The sequence below is a fragment of the Anabrus simplex genome, chromosome 1 (assembly GCF_040414725.1).
Source record: "Anabrus simplex isolate iqAnaSimp1 chromosome 1, ASM4041472v1, whole genome shotgun sequence".
Taxonomy (NCBI): domain Eukaryota; kingdom Metazoa; phylum Arthropoda; class Insecta; order Orthoptera; family Tettigoniidae; genus Anabrus; species Anabrus simplex.
Genome location: NC_090265.1, coordinates 1,770,752,723 through 1,770,771,903, shown reverse-complemented (window position 1 = coordinate 1,770,771,903; position 19,181 = coordinate 1,770,752,723). Strand labels below are relative to the sequence as shown.

The 19,181-nt window shown below is 38.9% G+C and overlaps 1 protein-coding gene across 1 annotated transcript in view; it reads left to right on the top strand.

The window, feature by feature from the left end:
- The first annotated feature begins 2,535 nt into the window (after nucleotides 1-2,535).
- Nucleotides 2,536-19,181, top strand: part of Arp5 (Actin-related protein 5) — a 95,702-nt gene continuing 79,056 nt past the window's right edge. The window contains exons 1-4 of the mRNA XM_067138608.2: nucleotides 2,536-2,754; nucleotides 2,899-3,023; nucleotides 3,121-3,218; nucleotides 3,308-3,524. Of these exons, the coding sequence (XP_066994709.2) occupies nucleotides 2,921-3,023; nucleotides 3,121-3,218; nucleotides 3,308-3,524 (418 nt within the window). The 5' untranslated portion in view covers nucleotides 2,536-2,754; nucleotides 2,899-2,920. The remainder of the gene's footprint in view (nucleotides 2,755-2,898; nucleotides 3,024-3,120; nucleotides 3,219-3,307; nucleotides 3,525-19,181) is intronic.

The window sequence follows — 19,181 nt, the reverse complement described above, 5'->3', positions numbered from 1 at the left end:
GGGGGGGGTATCATGTTTCTCCCTTTACCATATCATACTGGGATTACTAGCTGAAAGGTAAGCTTGAAAGTTGTCCATTATGAAGTGTGGCATAGTTTTAAAAACCAAGGCAACAGACATCTACAATAAAGGCTATATACATTTCAAAAATAGCAGTATTTACCATACTTAGTGTACGTTTGAACGAAATAAGTGGGTTTTTTGTGGGTACGTTTTCTTGGTTGTGGGCGCTCCATTTCCTTTATTTGTACATGTGAATGAAAATTAAATAGGGCTGGAAATGTACAGAGCATAAGCAACTGAATTGAGTGAGATACCATTTATCTCTTTTCGCCCTCACAACACATTGTTCCGTTAATTCCTTGTTCTTTAAACGAAATCTGAAACAAAATTCGACAAATAATAACCGTGGCTATCCGTACTTTCGCTAAGTAAACAATAAAATGTATTTAATTACAAACAGAAATTACAAAAAGGAATCTCGGCTATAATTCAGTAATACTTACTTAAAGTACGATATATCCTTGGTTTTATTACTCCGATTAGAACAACCATACGCTGAGCTTACGGCTGGCATTCTTGAAAGCGAGAATCTATGTTTTCACTTAAAACTTAGGGAATTAAATTGACATGCACGATCTCCCTGTCACGTCAACATATGCTTTCGCGCCAATTCGCTTTGTTTGACAACCGTTAACATGGCTGCCCCTTACCAACTTGCTTCAAGCAGGGAGCGCTGATGACAGGCTTACAGCCCCTCTATGTTATTCTAGCTCGTTGTAATGTACACATTTTATACCACTGCCAACCTACAAGACAAAGACTACTATAGAGCATAAATTTACCTAACAACTAGGTGGATCAGATTTTAGTCTAACTATGGCAATATCCCTTATACAACTATTCTTAAGTTTCCTACGGAATAGAACATTAGAAGAGAAATCGATTAGGAATATACTTCATGATTATTTTGAAGTCCATGGTAAAACGGTAGCGTGCATACATCATTTTGAGAATAAGTCAGAGGTTAGGGAAACCAGTTCTCTACTTCCAAACTATTCAAGTTAAAAAAATATTAACTTAGATAAAATATAATTGATATTACGTTTTTCCGTCAGTGTCTATGTGCTTCAAAGTGTCTAGTGATTTAGATGAAAGTGTATTTTACAATAATCTGTGATTTGCCTGCGGAAATGATTGGCTGGATCTTGGAGTATAATAAAACTTATAAGTGAGACAGATTGAGCAATCTGTATACTGTTACACAAAAGAAATAGTGATTTAGAGGGATTAGCTTGGTTTGTAATGTAGGGTTTTACACTACCAACACCTTCCTATTTATGCTGTGGCTATCTGTTATCAAGCAGACTGCGCCGAACTGAAGCTCGTTCATGTAGTTAAATATCAATGTTTAGTCAATAGAGTTTTTGCACTCATGTTCTTTAATGGGTAAAAACCTATTCTCTCTTTAGTGTCTGAACGTTTCATTACTAAGGTTACTATAATTATGTGAAGTGCTGTTATGCCATATGTCAACATTATATTAACATTACCAGGGCGGTTCATTGAGTTAACATAATCATTTCGGGTGTATTTGATCTGAGTGACTCAGACGGTTAAGGCGCTGGCCTTCTGATCCCAAGTTGGTAGTTTCGATCCTGGCTCAGTCTGGTGGTATTTGAAAGTGCTCAAATACGTCAGCCTCGTGTTGGTAGTTTTACTGGCACGTAAAGAAACTACTGCAGGACTAAATTTCGGCATTTCGACGTTTCCAAAACCTGTAAAAATGTAGTTAGCGGGACGTAATGCCAATAACATTATTATTTCGGGTGTACTTCCCATTCATTGGGTGGTGAATTTAAGAAATTGTCCACCACTTCAAAACTGAAGCAGCAATTTGTGTTTCACAATTCTCACAGAGCGAATAAACCGAATAATTTTGCACCTTAATTTATTTTGAAACATTCAACATGATGTTAGAAATATCATTTTAACAGTTTTATCATGTTTTTTCATCCATCCAGCGATGTGAAATCTAAGAGCTTGTTGGTTTCTTTTCTAGTAGAATATATGTGATTCTAGTTGATTATATGTGGTGCGTACTCGTTGGCGAAGTGTTTTCATACGTGTAAAAGTGATTTTCCATACGATGTTACATTTATCATATTAAATTACCGCCGTATATATAACATGTAGGTGATTTTTCCTGTTAGCCAATACCAGCAATCCGGCTACTTCGGCTGCCATGCATTTTTTTTTATTTCGGCTTGACGATTGGAGTCGGTTTTGATTTGGATTACGTACGCTTTCGGCAGCTAAAACCTGGCGAAAGCTGATTCCCGATTCCACCACAATTGTCTTTATGTAGATATTAAAATCGCAAATAAAGTCACCCGTCACTATTAAGAGAATTTTGTGGCCAAACTACAACTAAATCCTCCAGATTTAGCTACTGGCACTAGAGTTGGCAAACCTGTTCACAGCTGATCTAACCAGAAAAAAAGAAAAAAAAGAAAAAAACAAACAAACAAACAAACAAACAAACGAGCAAGACCGAGCTTCGACATGTGGTATCTGTGTGTGATTTGTGACTTTTCTCCGACTGTCTTGAATTTGTAACTAATTTGGTGAACAGGGATCACGATTATTCTCTTGGATACCTTGGTTTATAAAATGACTTTTTAAGCTCTCTGTGCGGACAGCTGACGGGTTCTAATTTTCCTAGTGATAATATCGGGACTTTTCTGCAGATTTGTGCGTATTTCTTTGCTAGTAATATAACAAGGAATAGGGATTCTTGTACTTCTACTTAGTCATGGATCTTATTTTTGAGTTGGCTTTTCTGTTCACTGGTTACTTTTATATCTTTGTAGAGCGAATGGTGTGAATTTGTTACAGAGTGCTGTTTCTGGCGCCAGATATGACTGCATTGGAGTTGAAAGATGTGAAGACGACGCCCGATCCCATACACGAATACCCAAAATCAATACAGAATAACTCGATTCCTCTAGTTATTGATAATGGTGAAGGCCGTAAAGGTTTTGTCTTGATATGCCGAGTAACGTAATTATGAAACATTAACATTTCTTTTAATGTACTGCCATTATTTGCTTTGTACAGGTTCTTACCAGTGTAGAGTGGGGTGGGCCACGGAGAAGGAGCCACTTATGGTTTTTAAAAATTTGATTGCTAAGCCAAGGAAGGAGCGTGGAAAGAAGGTGGTATATTTCACAGATTGAAAAAATAAGTCCGAGTAGTCGTTTGGTATTTTATTTGGGTATTATAGTAGCTTTTTTTTTTTTTACAGGATGGTGAGATGCAAGTGGGAAATGATATAACCAGTATTGAAGCAGTCCGCTTTCAGTTGAAGACTCAGTTTGATAGAAATGTCGTCACACATTTTGAAGCTCAGGAGCAAGTTTTTGACTACATGTTTACCCACTTGGGCATTGATACTGAAGGTTCTGTCAACCATCCAATTGTTATGACAGAAGCATTTGTTAACCCGAACTATTCACGTCATTGTAAGTGTTGAGTTATATTAATCGTCACAAAATATCAAAACCATTATATTAAAAGCCTGCTGATGATCGTATTATTATGAAAATTAGACATTTTGCTGATACGACTGCTTATTTTTAATAATAATGATAATAATAATAATTGTAAGTGTTTGTATTGTAATGCAGTAAAAGCTGTCTTTCTTGGAACATGACGGTTCCTTTCAAAATTTTCTGTCTTGACACTCTTCCTTTATACGGAGGGTTGATTACTTTCTCATGTTCCTCTGCCAGTTTAATTTTCTCCTTCAGTGAAGGAAATTGTGCTGAAAGCCTGCAGTCTGATATCTTGGAACTTGAAAATAGGTGCACTGAGTACTTACCTACTTACTTACTTAGTTACATACTCCTCGGCGCCACAGCCCTTGTAGGGCCTTGGCCTCTCTGATGATTGTAGCCCGATCTTCACGATCTTCTGCACGCCTCCTCCATCTTCTTATCCCATCTTTGTTAAATCCTCGTCCACATCATCCAGCCATCTCTTCCGGGTTCTGTCTTTCCATCTTCTACCACCTGGATTTCCCTTATAGATCTTCTTGACAGCCCTATTATCTGGCATTGTCTCCACGTGTCCCAACCACCTTAATCTGTTGCTTTTACCGGGCGAGTTGGCCGTGTGCATAGAGGTGCGCGGCTGTGAGCTTGCATCCGGGAGATAGTAGGGTCGGCAGCCCTGAAAATGGTTTTCCGTGGTTTCCCATTTTCACACCAGGCAAATGCTGGGGCTGTACCTTAATTAAGGCCACGGCCGCTTCCTTCCAACTCCTAGGCCTTTCCTATCCCATCGTCGCCATAAGACCTATCTGTGTCGGTGCAACGTAAAGCCCCTAGCAAAAAAAAAAAAAATCTGTTGCTTTTTATTTCGGTTATGATACTTGGATGTCCATAGAGTTCTTCCTTGTTTTTCCTTATTCTCCACAATTCCCCTTTCTTCACTGGGCCAAAAATCTTTCTCAGTATTTTTCTCTCCCATCTGTTCAACAGTTCTTCATCTACTTTGGTCATTGTCCATGTTTCAGAACCATAAGTTACCACTGGTTGTAATACTGTTCTATAGACTGTCAACTTTAATCTTCTACCAAGGCTGCGTGATCTAAACACTTTCAATAAAGCTAAGTAAGCCCTATTGCCCACAGCAATCCTCGCTTTTATTTCCTCTTTCATGTCATTATCTTTTGTCACCAGCACTCCTAAATACTTAAACTTTTCACATCTCTCGTAGTTAATCCCATTTAATTTTATGCACTTGTCTTCCCTTACTACGATCCTCCTAGATGCAAACAGGTAATGAGTTTTGGCATTATTCACTCTTAGGCCCATTTCACCTCCTTCCTTTTCTAATCTATCCAATCCTTCCTCTAGGTCTTTCAGTCTTCTAGACAGCATATCAACATCATCAGCATAAGCCAGATTCTGTGTTACACGGTTGAACAGCGTACCGCCTGATTACTGACCTCCACCTTTCTCATCACACGCTCCAAAACCACATTGAAGAGCAGGGTAGATACCATATCCCCTTGCCTCAAACCTTGGTTTACTTCAAACTCTTTAGTCAGATTTCCTTCTATTTTAACCATGCATTTATTACCTGTTAGGGTCATTTGTACCAGTCTTATCAATTTAGTTGGGAACTCCATGTCCATCATTGTTTGATACAGTTTCCTTCTCTTCACACTATCATAAGCCTGCTGAAAATCCACAAACAGCTGATGCACATCCACATTATATTCATAGCATTTCTCCATTATTTGCCTGACAGTGAAGATGTGATCTGTTGTTGATCTACCTTGTCGAAAGCCACTTTGGTAGTCTCCTAGTATCTGCTCAACCAGTGGAGTGAGTCTCATAGACAAAACCTTGGCTAAGACCTTATAAACCACACTAAGCAAAGATATACCTCTATAATTTTCACAATTTGCTTTATCTTTCTTCTTATGAATTGGGCAAATAATTGCTAAGCTCCAATGCTCTGGCATTTGTTCTGTTTCCCAAACTTCCACAATTAGTTGGTGAACAAGTTGCGTCAACTGTTCAACCCCCCGTATTTAATCATCTCAGCTGAAATGTTATCACTTCCTGGAGCTTTATTATTCTTCAAGTACTTAATTGCCATCCTCACTTCTTCTATACATGGTACAGGCACTGGTTTTAAATGTAGGCTAGGATCCTGCCAAGGCTGCCCATCCTCTTCTTCCAATCTCACCGTCTCTGCAGCCACATTCAACAGTTCACTAAAGTATTCCGCTCATCGGTCAAGAATCCGGTCTCTTCCCCCAATCATGTTTCCTTCTTTATCTCTACAGAATACAGCATGTGGTTGAAAACCTTTCTGTATGTCCTTTATTTTCCCATAGAACTTCCATACTTCTTGCATATCATATTGTTCCTCCAAATCTGTAATCCATTTCCTCTCTGCCTCTCTCTTCTTCTCCTACAAATTCTGTCTGCCTCTTTCCTCTTCTTCCTAAATTCTTCTACATATGTTCTTGTTTTCCTGCTAAACATTTTCTTCCTTGCTTCATTTCTTTCCTCAACTGCTCTTCTGCAATCATCATCAAACCATCCTTGCCTTTCAGTCTTTACCTCCGCTCCTAGTACTTCATCCGCAGTTTCCTGCAGTGCATCCCTCAATAAAATCCACTTTCCTTCGATGTTTTCCACTGCCCAGCTTTGTTGTTTAGCCTCCAATTTCTTCTCCATCCTGCATTCATATAGTTGTACAGTTTCTTTATCTTTCAATTTTGAGACCATATATCTCCTTGGAGCTTTCCCTTTCTTAGCAGATCTGTAAGTTGCAATACGTTGCCTGTATTTTACCCGTACCAAGTAATGGTCCGAATCACAATCAGCTCCCCTACAACTGTCAACTTGTAGTATGTCAGATGCATGTCTCCTATCGATTACTACATGGTCTATTTGATTAAAGGTGACACCATCTGGTGAACACCAAGTGGCTTTCCGTATATTCTTTCTCTGAAACCATGTACTCATCACCACCATCGAGTTTCCCATGGCAAAATCAATTGGACTCTGTCCATTATCATTTGACTCATCATGCAAACTTTCCTTCCCAACTGTCTCCCTATGGGCTTCTTCTTTACCCACTTTAGCGTTGAAATCTCCAAGTATGATTTTTACATCTTGTCTTGGGATGCATTCTATTTCTTGTTCCAATTGTCCATAGAACATATCTTTCTCTTCATCCTCAGCCTCTTCTGTAGGTGCATACACACACACAAGGGTGATATTGAAAACATGGGCCTTCATCCTTAGAGTGCATATTTTTTCATTTACAGGTTTAAAATTCAAAACTGCTGACTTATATCTGTCATCCACTAGGAAGCCTGTGCCACCTATTGTACCTCTGGCTCCACCACTATGCAGAACTGTATATCTACCACTTCTAAAAACACCATTTCCTTTCCATCCGACTTCCTGAATTACTGCTATTCCAATATTATATTTCTCATTTTCTTGTTTTATATTGTTTAGGGCTCCTGGTTTATTCAGGGTTCGTACATTCCAGGTTGCTACATACATATCATATTTCCGTTTGCATCTTCCATTTCCTCGCGTGGGTCGTTTACCATTATCATCAGTCCGGCTATTCTGTAGGGTTGTTAGCCCCATGATCAACCCCCAATCAGGGTATCCTAGTCTGGCCTATCACCTTTGACCTGTCCGGCTTGGGTGGCCCTACCAGGAGCTTATGCTCCCGCCGGCATAGCTCTCAGGATCACTTAGCCACGCAAGCTCCCACATCGCGACAAGATGAAGATACCAGCGTGGGAGAGGTGCACTGAGTATGGTATGAAAATTAGCCTTTCGAAGACAAAATCGATGTCAGTAGGTAAGAAATCGAAGAGAATTGAATGTCAGATTGGTGATACAAAGCTGGAACAGGTAGATAATTTCAAGTATTTAGGATGTGTGTTCTCCCAGGATGCTAATATAGTAAGTGAGATTGAAACAAGATGCAGTGAGCTCGCAGATGTGATCAACGCTGTTCTGTAAGAAGGAAGTCAGCTCCCGGACGAAACTATCTTTACATCGATCTGTTTTCAGACCAACTTTGCTTTACAGGAATGAAAGCTGGGTGGATTCAAGATGTCTTATTCATAAGTTAGAAGTAACAGACATAAAAATAGCAAAAATGATTGCTGGTACAAACAGGTGGGAACAATGGCAGGAGGGTGGTTTTTTTTTTTTTTTTTTTTTTTTTTTTTTTTTTTTTTTTTTTTTTTTTTTCCACCACCACTCGCACAGCTCTTCGGAAATTGCAAATCTGGTTTTTAAATATTGGTTTAGGCCCTAACAACATATACAAAATTCAGAATGACCCAACCTTTTGTAAGCATGACCCCCTTTTCATGTTTAACTTGACTGGTCTAATTAGCTTTACTACACCTTGAATCAATCTCACTATATTACCATCCTGGGAGAACACACAACCTAAATACTTGAAATTATCGACCTGTTCTAGCTTTGTATCACCAATCTGACATTCAATTCTGTTGAATTTCTTACCTACTGACATCAATTTAGTCTTCGAGAGACTAATTTTCATACCATACTCATTGCAACCTATTTTCAAGTTCCAAGATATTAGACTGCAGGCTTTCGGCACAATCTGCCATTAAGACCAAGTCGTCAGCATAGGCCAGACTGCTTACTACATTTCCACCTAACTGAATCCCTCCCTGCCATTTTATACCTTTCAGCAGATGATCCATGTAAACTACGAACAGCAAAGGTGAAAGATTACAGCCTTGTTTAACCCCTGTAAGTACCCTGAACCAAGAACTCATTCTACCATCAATTCTTACTGAAGCCCAATTGTCAACATAAATTCCATAGTCCCCCAATATAGTGAATATATTTTCCCTCACTACCCTGTCATATACTTTCTCTAGATCTACGAAACATAAACACAACTGCCTATTCATCTCGTAGCATTTCATTTACCTGGCGCATACTGAAAATCTGATCCTGATAGTCTCTCTGTGGTCTGAAACCACACTGGTTTTCATCCAACTTCCTCTCAACGACTGATCGCACCCTCCCTTCCAAGATGCCATTGAATACTTTGCCTGGTATACTAATCAATGAGACACCTCGATAGTTGTTGCAATCCTTCCTGTTCCCTTGCTTATAGATAGGTGCAATTACTGCTTTTGTCCAATCTGAAGGTACCTTACCAACACTCCACGCTAATTTTACTACTCTATGAAGCCATTTCATCCCTTCCTTCCCACTATACTTCACCATTTCAGGTCTAATTTCATCTATTCCTGCTGCCTTATGACAATGGAGTTTATTTACCATCCTTTCCACTTCCTCAAGCATAATTTCACCAACATCATTTTCCTCCTCCCCATGAGCTTGGCTATTTGCAACACCACCAGGATGATTTCCTTTTACATTGAGAAGATGTTCAAAATATTCCCTTCACCTCTCCAGTGATTCCCTGGGATCTATTATAATTTCATCTGAATTACTCAAAACACTGTTCATTTCCTTTTTCCCTCCCTTCCTAAGATTCTTTATTACTGTCCAGAAAGGTTTCCCTGCTGCTTGACCTAGCCTTTCCAGGTTATTACCAAAATCTTCCCATGACTTTGTTTTGGATTAAACAACTATTTGTTTCGCTCTGTTTCTTTCATCTACGCACAAATCCCTGTCTGCCTCAGCCCTTGTTTGGAGCCATTTCTGATAAGCCTTCATTTTACGTTTACAGGCTGCTCTCATTTCATCATTCCCCTAAGATTTTCGCCTTTTCCCATCTTTACACACAGTTGTTCATAGGCATTCCCTTGCTGTTTCTGCTACAGCATCCCTGTATGCCACCCATTCACTTTCTATATCTTGAACCTGCTTACTGTCTACTGTTTGAAACTTCTCACTAATCATATCCATGTACTTCTGTCTAATTTCCTCGTCCTGAAGATTTTCTACCCTTATTCGTTTATAGACAGATTTCACTTTCTCTACCCTAGGCCTAGAGATACTACAGATCAGATAGTGGTCTGTATCATCAAAAAATCCGTGGAAAGCTCGTACATTCCTAACAGATTTCCTGAATTCGAAGTCTGTTAAGATATAGTCTATTGTGGATCTGGTACCCCTAGCCTCCCATGTGTACCGGTGAATAGCCTTATGCTTGAAGAATGTATTCATAACAGCTAAGCCCATACTAGCACAGAAGTCCAGCAAACGCTTCCCATTCCCATTAGCTTCCATATCTTCCCCACATTTACCAATCACCCTTTCGTATCCTTCAGTTGTATTCCCAACTCTCGCATTGAAATCGCCCATTAGCACCATTCTATCCTTGCTTCTGACCCTGACCACGATGTCACTCAATGCTTCATAATACTTGTCAACTTCATCCCCATCTGCACCCTCACATGGTGAATACAAGGACACAATTCTTGTCCAAATTTCCTCCAACTGACAAATCTACCCACATCATTCGCTCATTTACGTGCCTAACAGAAACTATGTTGCGTGCAATGGTATTCCTGATAAAGAGCCCTACCCCAGACTGTGCCCTTCCCTTTCTAACACCCGTCAAGTACACTTTATAATCTCCTATCTCTTCCTCGTTATCTCTCCTTTTCCCGAATATCACTTACTCCTAGCACATCCAGATGCATCCTCTTTGCTGACTCAGCCAGCTCTACCTTCTTTCTTCCATAAGCCCCATTACTATTGATAGCTCCCCGTCGAATTCCATTTCGTTCGCCAAGTTGTTTCCAAGGAGTCCCTCGCCTGTCAAATGGGAGTGTGACTCCATTACTCCCATAGGTCCGAGGCTTGCTTAAAGTGTTAAATACTAAAAGTAGATATTCAAAAAGTACCTAGGCAGCGTATGGATTAATTTCATACCAAGACACGTTATCTGATGTATTTATTAACAAATGCTGGTAATATCTAATGTTAGGCAATGATCTGGGAAACATTTTATGTGTATGTGGGGCTTGCTTTTCTGCACTAAACCTTCCATATTCCTGTTGGATGTAAAGGTTTCAGATGTAACTTTTGCATAATTACTAGACCTCAGATTTTTAGGCGATAAAATAGGTTCTAAAAATATGTTTTAGGCAGCTTCAATTTTATGTATTTTAATAAGCATTTATCAATTAAAATACCATTTTTATTTTTCTAAATTGATAATAACTATAAATGCAAACAAGTAATAAGGCAATAACATGTTAATACAATATTTCACATACACAATGGTTCATGAATTTTTGAGTTTTTATCTCTTAAATAATTAAAACATTGAATTACAAGCACGTTACTGCCCATAAAATCCGACTCGTTGGCTGAAGGGTCAGCGTCCTGGCCTTCAGTTCAGAGAGTCCCGGGTTCGATTCCCGGCCGGGCCGAGGATTTTCACCTTAATTGGTTAATTCTAATGGCTCAGGGACTGGGTGTGTGTGTAGCGTATTCAACGTTAGAAATCATTCTAGGTAGGGCCCTCATCTTCACAGACATGCAGGTCGCCTAATAGGCCGTCTACTAGAAAAAGACCTGCACCATGTCTCTCCAGAAGCCATACGCCATTATTATTATACTGCCCATAATTTGATGCACAGTAAATCACTAGCATTTTTTCTAGATTTTCTGTTGTGAAACTACACTGTTTATCTGACAACACTAGCTTGTAGGCTGAGAAAGTACGCTCAACGTCAACAGAGGTTACAGGGCTGTATTTGAATTTTGGTGCAAGACGTGGGGAGATGTCACATTCAACGTTAGTTTTGCCTATCAAAACATCAGCCACAGCACGAAGTGTTGACAGTCCTGGGTTCTTCTGTAGTACTTTATTAAGTTTGTCCCGAATTCTGTCCCCAGCGGGACCTGGAGCTAAGCTGATTTTACCTTTAACCTCTTCTAACAAATCCAATTTTTCGTAAACAAGTTTCCCGGAAGACTCAAGTGCAGAAATAACAGGGACTAAAAAGTATAATGGGACCTTATGTAGGCAATTTCTTGAGAAATGGTTACATCCTTTAGAACATTTTTGGCCGAAGTGATGCACATGGCATCTTCATTTAGGGCGAGGACAAAACTTCTGATTGCATCAATAGTTTCGCTGTAATACACAATGGCCTGAAGCCAAGTCCCCCAGCACGTAAGGATGGGTTATGGTGGCAGTGGAATATCAGGTAATTCATTGCGGAACAACTGGATACGTGTGGGAGCCTTTACAAAAAATTTCTTAGTGGAGGAGATCATCTTTGTTGACTCGAGGAAATTCGGCACGTATCTGCTCAGCAACGCGATTCATAGCATGAGCAAGACAAGTGACGTGAATCAAAGCAGGGTAAAATACTTTCAGCAACTTAACAGCAGCAATCATGTAGGCAGCTGCATCAGTAAATATAAGAAGCACCTTATTTTCATCCATGTTTTTGGGGAAAAGCACCTTGAGACCTTTGTTTACAAACTGAGCAACTGTCTCCTGATTGGTTTTAGTTAACTGTCTGCTGCAGATCAAATATGGCGAACACGGCATGTCGGGATCTAATTTTCCGACTATTAAGTGTTCAATATAACGACCTAGAGTGTCAGTAGTCTCATCGACAGAGATCCAGTTGTATGAGTCTCCTATATCTTCCCTTATCCACCTGACTGTGTCTTCTTAAGGAGTGTCCAGGTACTTTTTTCTTAAAGTTGATTCGGATGGAATGTTCAGACGACAATATTTTTGTAAAAAACGTTTGAAGGAAGGATTTTCAAGTGAGTTGAAGGGAATATTTGCCGACAAAAGAGCTCTGCATAAGTCCGCATGGAATTCGTCTTTGCTTCCCTTAAGTAACGAATCCGATGTTAATAATCTTTATTTAAGATGATTTGATTTTCTTTGCAGATTTTCCTGATGTTAAACCCATGGACAGTCTCCGAAAACTGTAAAAGAGTAGTTAGTGGGACGTAAAACAAATAATATTATTATTATTATTATAAACCCATGGACATGCTGACTAAGATGCGATTGCATTTCACTGTACACCTAGAAACAATGACAACTATAAATAGTCGCAAATATTGTGTAAACCGTGCAAGTATATAGGCCAGATGAAAATATGCACAGAAGACTATTCAAATTCATAGGGCCTTGTAGCGCTTCCCGATTCCTCTAGTAGACATGCACCCTGGACCTTTAAGTGACGCAGTAGAAGTAATAATTCCATGTGACTATGCCTATCATGGTCCAGCCTTTGTAAGACAGTCCCTCCAACAAGGGTGGGCGGCATCTGCTGTGTACAGGAAACTGTGGGCTTTTGTACTGGACGATAGTATTGTGTGTGAGTTTCAGGAATGTTTCGGACAGTACAAATACACAGTCCCCAAGCCAGGGGAAATAACCATTTAAGGTTTAAATCTCTGATCCTGCCGGGAATCAAACCCGGCGGCCTCTGAACCGAAGGTGACTATGCTGACCATTCAACCAAGGAGCTGAACACAGTAGAGGTGAATTTAATTCATTTCTTTTCCTGTTTTGTTATGTTCGGTTAGATTATGTTGGCCAATATTTTTGTTACTACTGGTACTGATGCCCGGGCATGGCTGAATTCCGTGTTTTTTCCTCCCTACTTTTACTGTATGCATATCAAAAAAATCATTGCTCTATATATTTACAATGTGTATAATCTGTCATACACTTCCTACAATTGATAAAAGTGCATATCTAATTTTCTTACAATTTCCCTACAGCAGCATGGTATTTTCATTTTTCAATACATTTGTACTATTATTCATTCCTCTTCTAGAACCTGCTTGAAAATATGCCTTTCTCCGAAATGAATAGACCTTACAGTACCACACAAACATGGCCAGTTTTTAACGATTCTATAAACAAAAAATCGAGGGATCGGGATGCGCTACAATCCCCAATTCATATTTACTGTTATACTACGTTTAGTGTATTGCGCCCTCGTGGGGGTGTGATAAGCGTCATGCAATTGTAATTATGATGAATTATTGAGAAATATATATTTCATTTTCAGAATAAAGAATATCTTACTGTACATACAGTAAGAGCAGGCCAGGCCGAGATGGTATGGTGAAACATGCACAGACTATTGTCTCCGCTGAGATTAACAAACACAATGAACGGCAGAATTAGAATTTTCAGAAATTGTGGCGAAGGGGGAAAGAGAAAGGCACGAGTTGTTGACAAGTTGCGGAAAGTTTTCATAGCCCCGAGCAGAATAGGTAGTGGCGAGAGCGCAGAGAGCTGGGTGCAGATTTCTGAGAAATGACGTAGGGGTATCTCCATGTACTAGCGGGAGTTGAACGCAGGGTTGGCACTGGAAGAAAAAAATATGAGCCTTCCCGGTCACGTGTTTTAGGTGGACCAATGGAAAAATTCACTTGACCAAAGCAAGGCGACAACTTCGTATTGTAAGAAGCACTAGTGAAGCTAACTCCGCGGATTAAACTGATAGAAGGGAGTGAGTTATCAATTCAGAATAAGGTGAAATTTAGGAGCCTTACTATATTATAAAACTTATAAAAAGTTAATAATTGCGGGAGATTGCAGGGTGTAATTCTGAGAATTCATGGACGCTATTCGTTGATTGGCTGGAGGCATAGGACGCCACAATAGAGCGCGAAATCCCAGGCCGGGATACGGCAGCTAAATTTGCAAATATATCACTTACCAGCGAACGATAATAGTTGAGAATTGGTATAGAGCCTTTGAGAACATAATTACATCATTGGATATCATATTTCAGCCACGGGCCGAACCGCAAATTGTCGTATGAGGGTATCGGAACTGCGCGTCCTAAGATGACCTCCCTTGAACTCGGAAGAGAGGGGATACGAGTATAAATATGAGGTCGTGGACAAGGACTGACAACTACTTTTGACAAAGCGTTCGAGCGGATACCACGCCTGGGGTGCGTGACAACTTCTGATATTTTGTTCGAGCCGTGATTACGCCAGGGGTGCGTGTGTGTACTTACTCGTGGAGTAGGGTTCGAAGTATATTGTTACATAGTACAGTGATTCATGACGTGATGTAGCTCATATTACAGTCTTGAGCAGTATACTAGTATGAAGTGTTTCAAATAGACAGGACTCAGTAAAGCATAACTTACGGAGTGTGAGATTCTACCAACAGATTAGGAAGTGCGTTACGTGAGAACGGTCACGAGTGTTTATGTCACCTAGTAAACAGTCGATTCTAAACTGATACCTGGTCAGCTACACGAACGTGAGACGGGAAATTCAAGTGCGCGCACGGACCGTTGTAAAGTGGATCCCGAGGTATCCCATGTTCCTAGTGTCCGGGAAAGGAATGAAGAATGTATATCTACATTAAGTGGGCTAGATACAAGGCCGAGAGTGTAAAATTTGTGAGTAGAATTTAGGGTGGAAATTATTCCAGAGTGCAACAGTTAATTTGTTTTTATTCAAAATGTGTAAAGTTGAAAAGGGTCAAGGATTAATTCTTCAAGCTGGCATGAATACCAGTGGAATGCAGTGCTAAAAACCGGAGGGGCTAGGCTCCATGTCCGGTTTTAGCAGACTACAATGGCAGAGATGAGTAACCTTTTCAAATATTTGTAGATTGCTATCGTTAGGGGGAGGAAATCATATTATTTTATCATGGTAACATGATTGTGAAACGAGCCGTTTCTGGCTCGTATAAATTCAAAGATAGATAGACAAAGGGACAAATTAATATGTACATGATTAGATCGAGCACTCTTCATAAATTTGATTATTAAATAGAGTGTAGTAGGGTTGAGTTGTTCATTCAAGTGCTTGAGTTGTTTGGTATGATATGGAGCACGTTTCACGTAAAGATAATGTTAATATTCATTTAGAAGTGCTTCCAAAGTGTTTTTCCAGTATCGGAACTTTTATAGATATTAAGGCATGTGGTTAAGATAATCCAGAGGTAGGGTTGCCAAGTGATTTAAATTATTGTGGGACGGAATGAAGTCCATTGATTTGTTTGTAAATATCGCGAAGTTCGCCAGTGGACAAAATAATAATAATCTGTACAAGTGTCGAAGTAGTTACATTAATATTGGGTAATGTGTAAAGGCGTGTTTAATAATAATCTTTGAGAATAAAGGCACGGGCCTAGTTGGATAGAATGATTGCAAATTAAAGTAATTTAAATGTGGAGATATTATGTGGCATGAATATTTAATTGGGGCATTGAATCCGATTTTAACACTAATTGTTGATTTAACGTTTTTGGACTCCATAATAATCATAAATAATTTTGGTAGAAACGAGATAGGCATTTTGATAATATGGTCACGCTATGTTTGAGGCCCTGAGTGATTTGAGCCAAAAGTTGAGATTTGGAGTTTTGTGGGACAGAAATCCGGCCCGAAATGAAAGCGAATTGTACTGATGTTGATGAAGAAATAGATGGATCTGAAGGCCCACATAGAGGTTGTATTTATATACCGGTGTATTGAGTGGAAAAATAGAGTCCACACACCGAGGGTTAATTAGTGAAAATGTTTTGAAGAGTTCCGATGGATAAATGGACTTCAAAATGGAAAAGGAAGGAATAATTTAACACTTGCAGAGATTGGAGGTATTTGCCCAACTGCGAGGTGTTATGGGATTTGAGAATTGTCTTAGGAGCATATGGTCTCCATGAATTAACGACAGTACGAAAATAAGGTTGCGGGTTCGAACACTATTATGTCCCGACCGATGTGAATTCGGATCTTGGTGATTTCTGTTTGGGAGAGAACGTATGTGACTAAATTATAAAGATGGGGAATAAAAATAAAGATTCTCGAGAGCATAATAATATTATTAATAATAATAATAATAATATTCCAAGTAAATCATATCTGGATTGATTAGTGCCAAAATAAATCGGAATTGTAAAAGGGGTTATGCGTTAAACATATTAAGAGTGGACTACCGTGTAACAAGCGAAATTAATTTTTTTAAAATTAATAATAATAATAATAATAATAAATATTTGAAGAAGAAGAAGAATTTTTTATTTTTATTTATGAAAACAATAATGATGCTGGGAATTGAATTGAAAATATTGAAATTTTCAAACCACTTTAATAATGATAAAAATTGAAGTATAAAAAAAAAAGAAGCTACTTTTTTTTTTAAGGAAGAAGAATTTACTTTTTATATTTTGGACATAATAATGATGTTGGGAGTTGAAATGAAAAATTTGAGATTTTTAACTAATAATAATAATAATGAGAAGAGCCTCCGTGGCTCAGACGGCAGCGCGTCGGCCTCTCACCGCTGGATACCGTGGTTCAAATCCCGGTGACACCATGTGAGATTTGTGCTGGACAAAGTGGAGGTGGGACAGGTTTTTCTCCGGGTACTCCGGTTTTCCCTGTCATATTTCATTCCAGCAACACTCTCCATTATCATTTCATCGCATTTATCACTCATTAATAAAAATCACCTTGGGAGTGGCGACCCCATTGTAACAACAGCCTATATATGTTTCATTCATTACATCCCTGACCCGGTCAATGACTGGAAAACAGGTTGTAGCTTTTCATTTTCAATAATAATGAGAATATTAGAAGGAGGAGAAGAAGAATAAAAAAGAAGCTACTTTTTTTTAATGAGAATAATAAGAGCGAGAAGTTGAAGTATTATAGCGAGGATGATTACAGGTTACGATAATTACGATTTCCACTATTAATAATAATGTTGATAATAATAATAATATTTTTTATATTTTTATTTTATTTTATTATTTCGGATGCTGATGATGAATGATACTAGGGAAGTCAGCTGGCGAATTAACGTAATAATGTCAAGTGTTGTGAATAATAAGTTAAGTTAATAGTTGTAAAATGAAGGCAAATCCCTACATCTGGACCATTAGGTTATAGTCACTTTGTCGTTTCCTTCAACTAACGATTAGCATATCTTGGTTAGGAACCCGGGGAGAGTTTGTAGTTTCCCGGGTTGGTCTCATCTCAATCAAAGTGGAGGCGATAACATAGTCCATGTGATCCGCCCACTTAGCCAACAGGTAATTGGTCCACGACTCAATATGGTCATGGTGTTAACGAAGGTATATCTGATACCTTCAGATATCAACGGTTCCACCACCCAAATGGAAGGGTGGTCAAAAGTGATAAATATTATGTAATCATTTTTCAGGAATAATTTGCCAAATTACCGGCAAATCAAAGGTCAACAGATTTTGATTGTGTGTAAAAATTATTTTGTTTACTTAAATAAAATGCTCCTTTAGCATTTGCAAGGAAACAGTTCCAGGTTCTTGTTCTTGTAGAATAGTAAACCCTTGGTGACCGTTTAAATATCCGTCCCCATCCCTAGGATGGAGCCTTCATAATTTCCCTTTGATCTGAATAGATATATAATTTGTGTGTTTTATGATGAGCCTTAAAGTTAAAGATTAGAGTGTCCCGTTCAACCCTGTAGTACTGATTGGATGGCGCCCTTACATTTAGTTGGAGATCTTATATCTCAAAATATAATTTTTTTATTGTTTATTAGTTGCGATAGATTCGGACCGTAACACTCCCTGAGATAAATGCTGGTTGGGACTCAGGCTTTGAGCGGGTACAGTATGTACGCTGAATTGATGTATAAAATGTATAAAACGTAATACAATAGAGAGATAGAATGCCTACTTATTTAGTATGACTCTCACACCAAAGTACATACTTCAGAGTGAAATATAAAACAAATTTCACTTACCTCTTTGCTGCAATCGTCGCAGAATATAATTTTTGCATCTGACATGAAATTGGGAAACTCCTGCAACCACTGTTTAATTAAGGATGTCTTGGAAGCTGCCACTTTCGGCATAATGAACACACTGAACAAACAGATGCACTGAAAGTTTCTCACAGAGTAGAATGAAGAGCTTCGTTTCCAGCAGGTCAATGGACACTATCCCCCACCTCGTGACACACAGACTAAGGGACAAAGGGAGTATTCACAGCAGGAGGTTCTTAAGGACTTCCGGGGAGTGGTAATTGGTTTACAGTTTCACATTTTGTCTGAAAAGAATTTCAAGAAAATACTATTCTAGATACTGAAAATGAGTCGGCAAATATTTAAGTTTCTCCGACTAAATTAAACCTTTTTTAATCGATTTAGGGACCATTGTTTCTAACCTTATAACTACATGAAATGTAAATACAACTTCATTTTAAGTTATCTCTTAAGGAACAAAATAAGTTTTTGCCTAAAATCCGAGGTCTAATAATTTCTACTTTGTATTTTTATTTTAGCCTTTTGTTCCTTACTATGTGTTTGACAGTGTACAGTACTTTTGCAAATAACATTGCTAGCTTATCAAGTTGCTGTCATAAAAGAAAAGTTGTACATTGCTCATCATCGTCATCATTTCCCCTTATCCGGCTCCTGCCGGGTCGGAGTATTTATGGTACTTCTCCATCTTCCTCTTTCCGTGCACCATTCCTCTTCCACAATCTTGTCCCAGTGTAAATTTCATCTTCTTATGCTGCTCTTCACTGATTCCATCCACCTTGTTCTAGGTCTTCCTCCTGCTCTCTTGCCCTCGCAGTTTGCCTCCAGCATCTGTCTTATTCTCTTCCATCCTCTTTACATGTCCAAACCACCTTAATTTATTCTTTTCAGCTT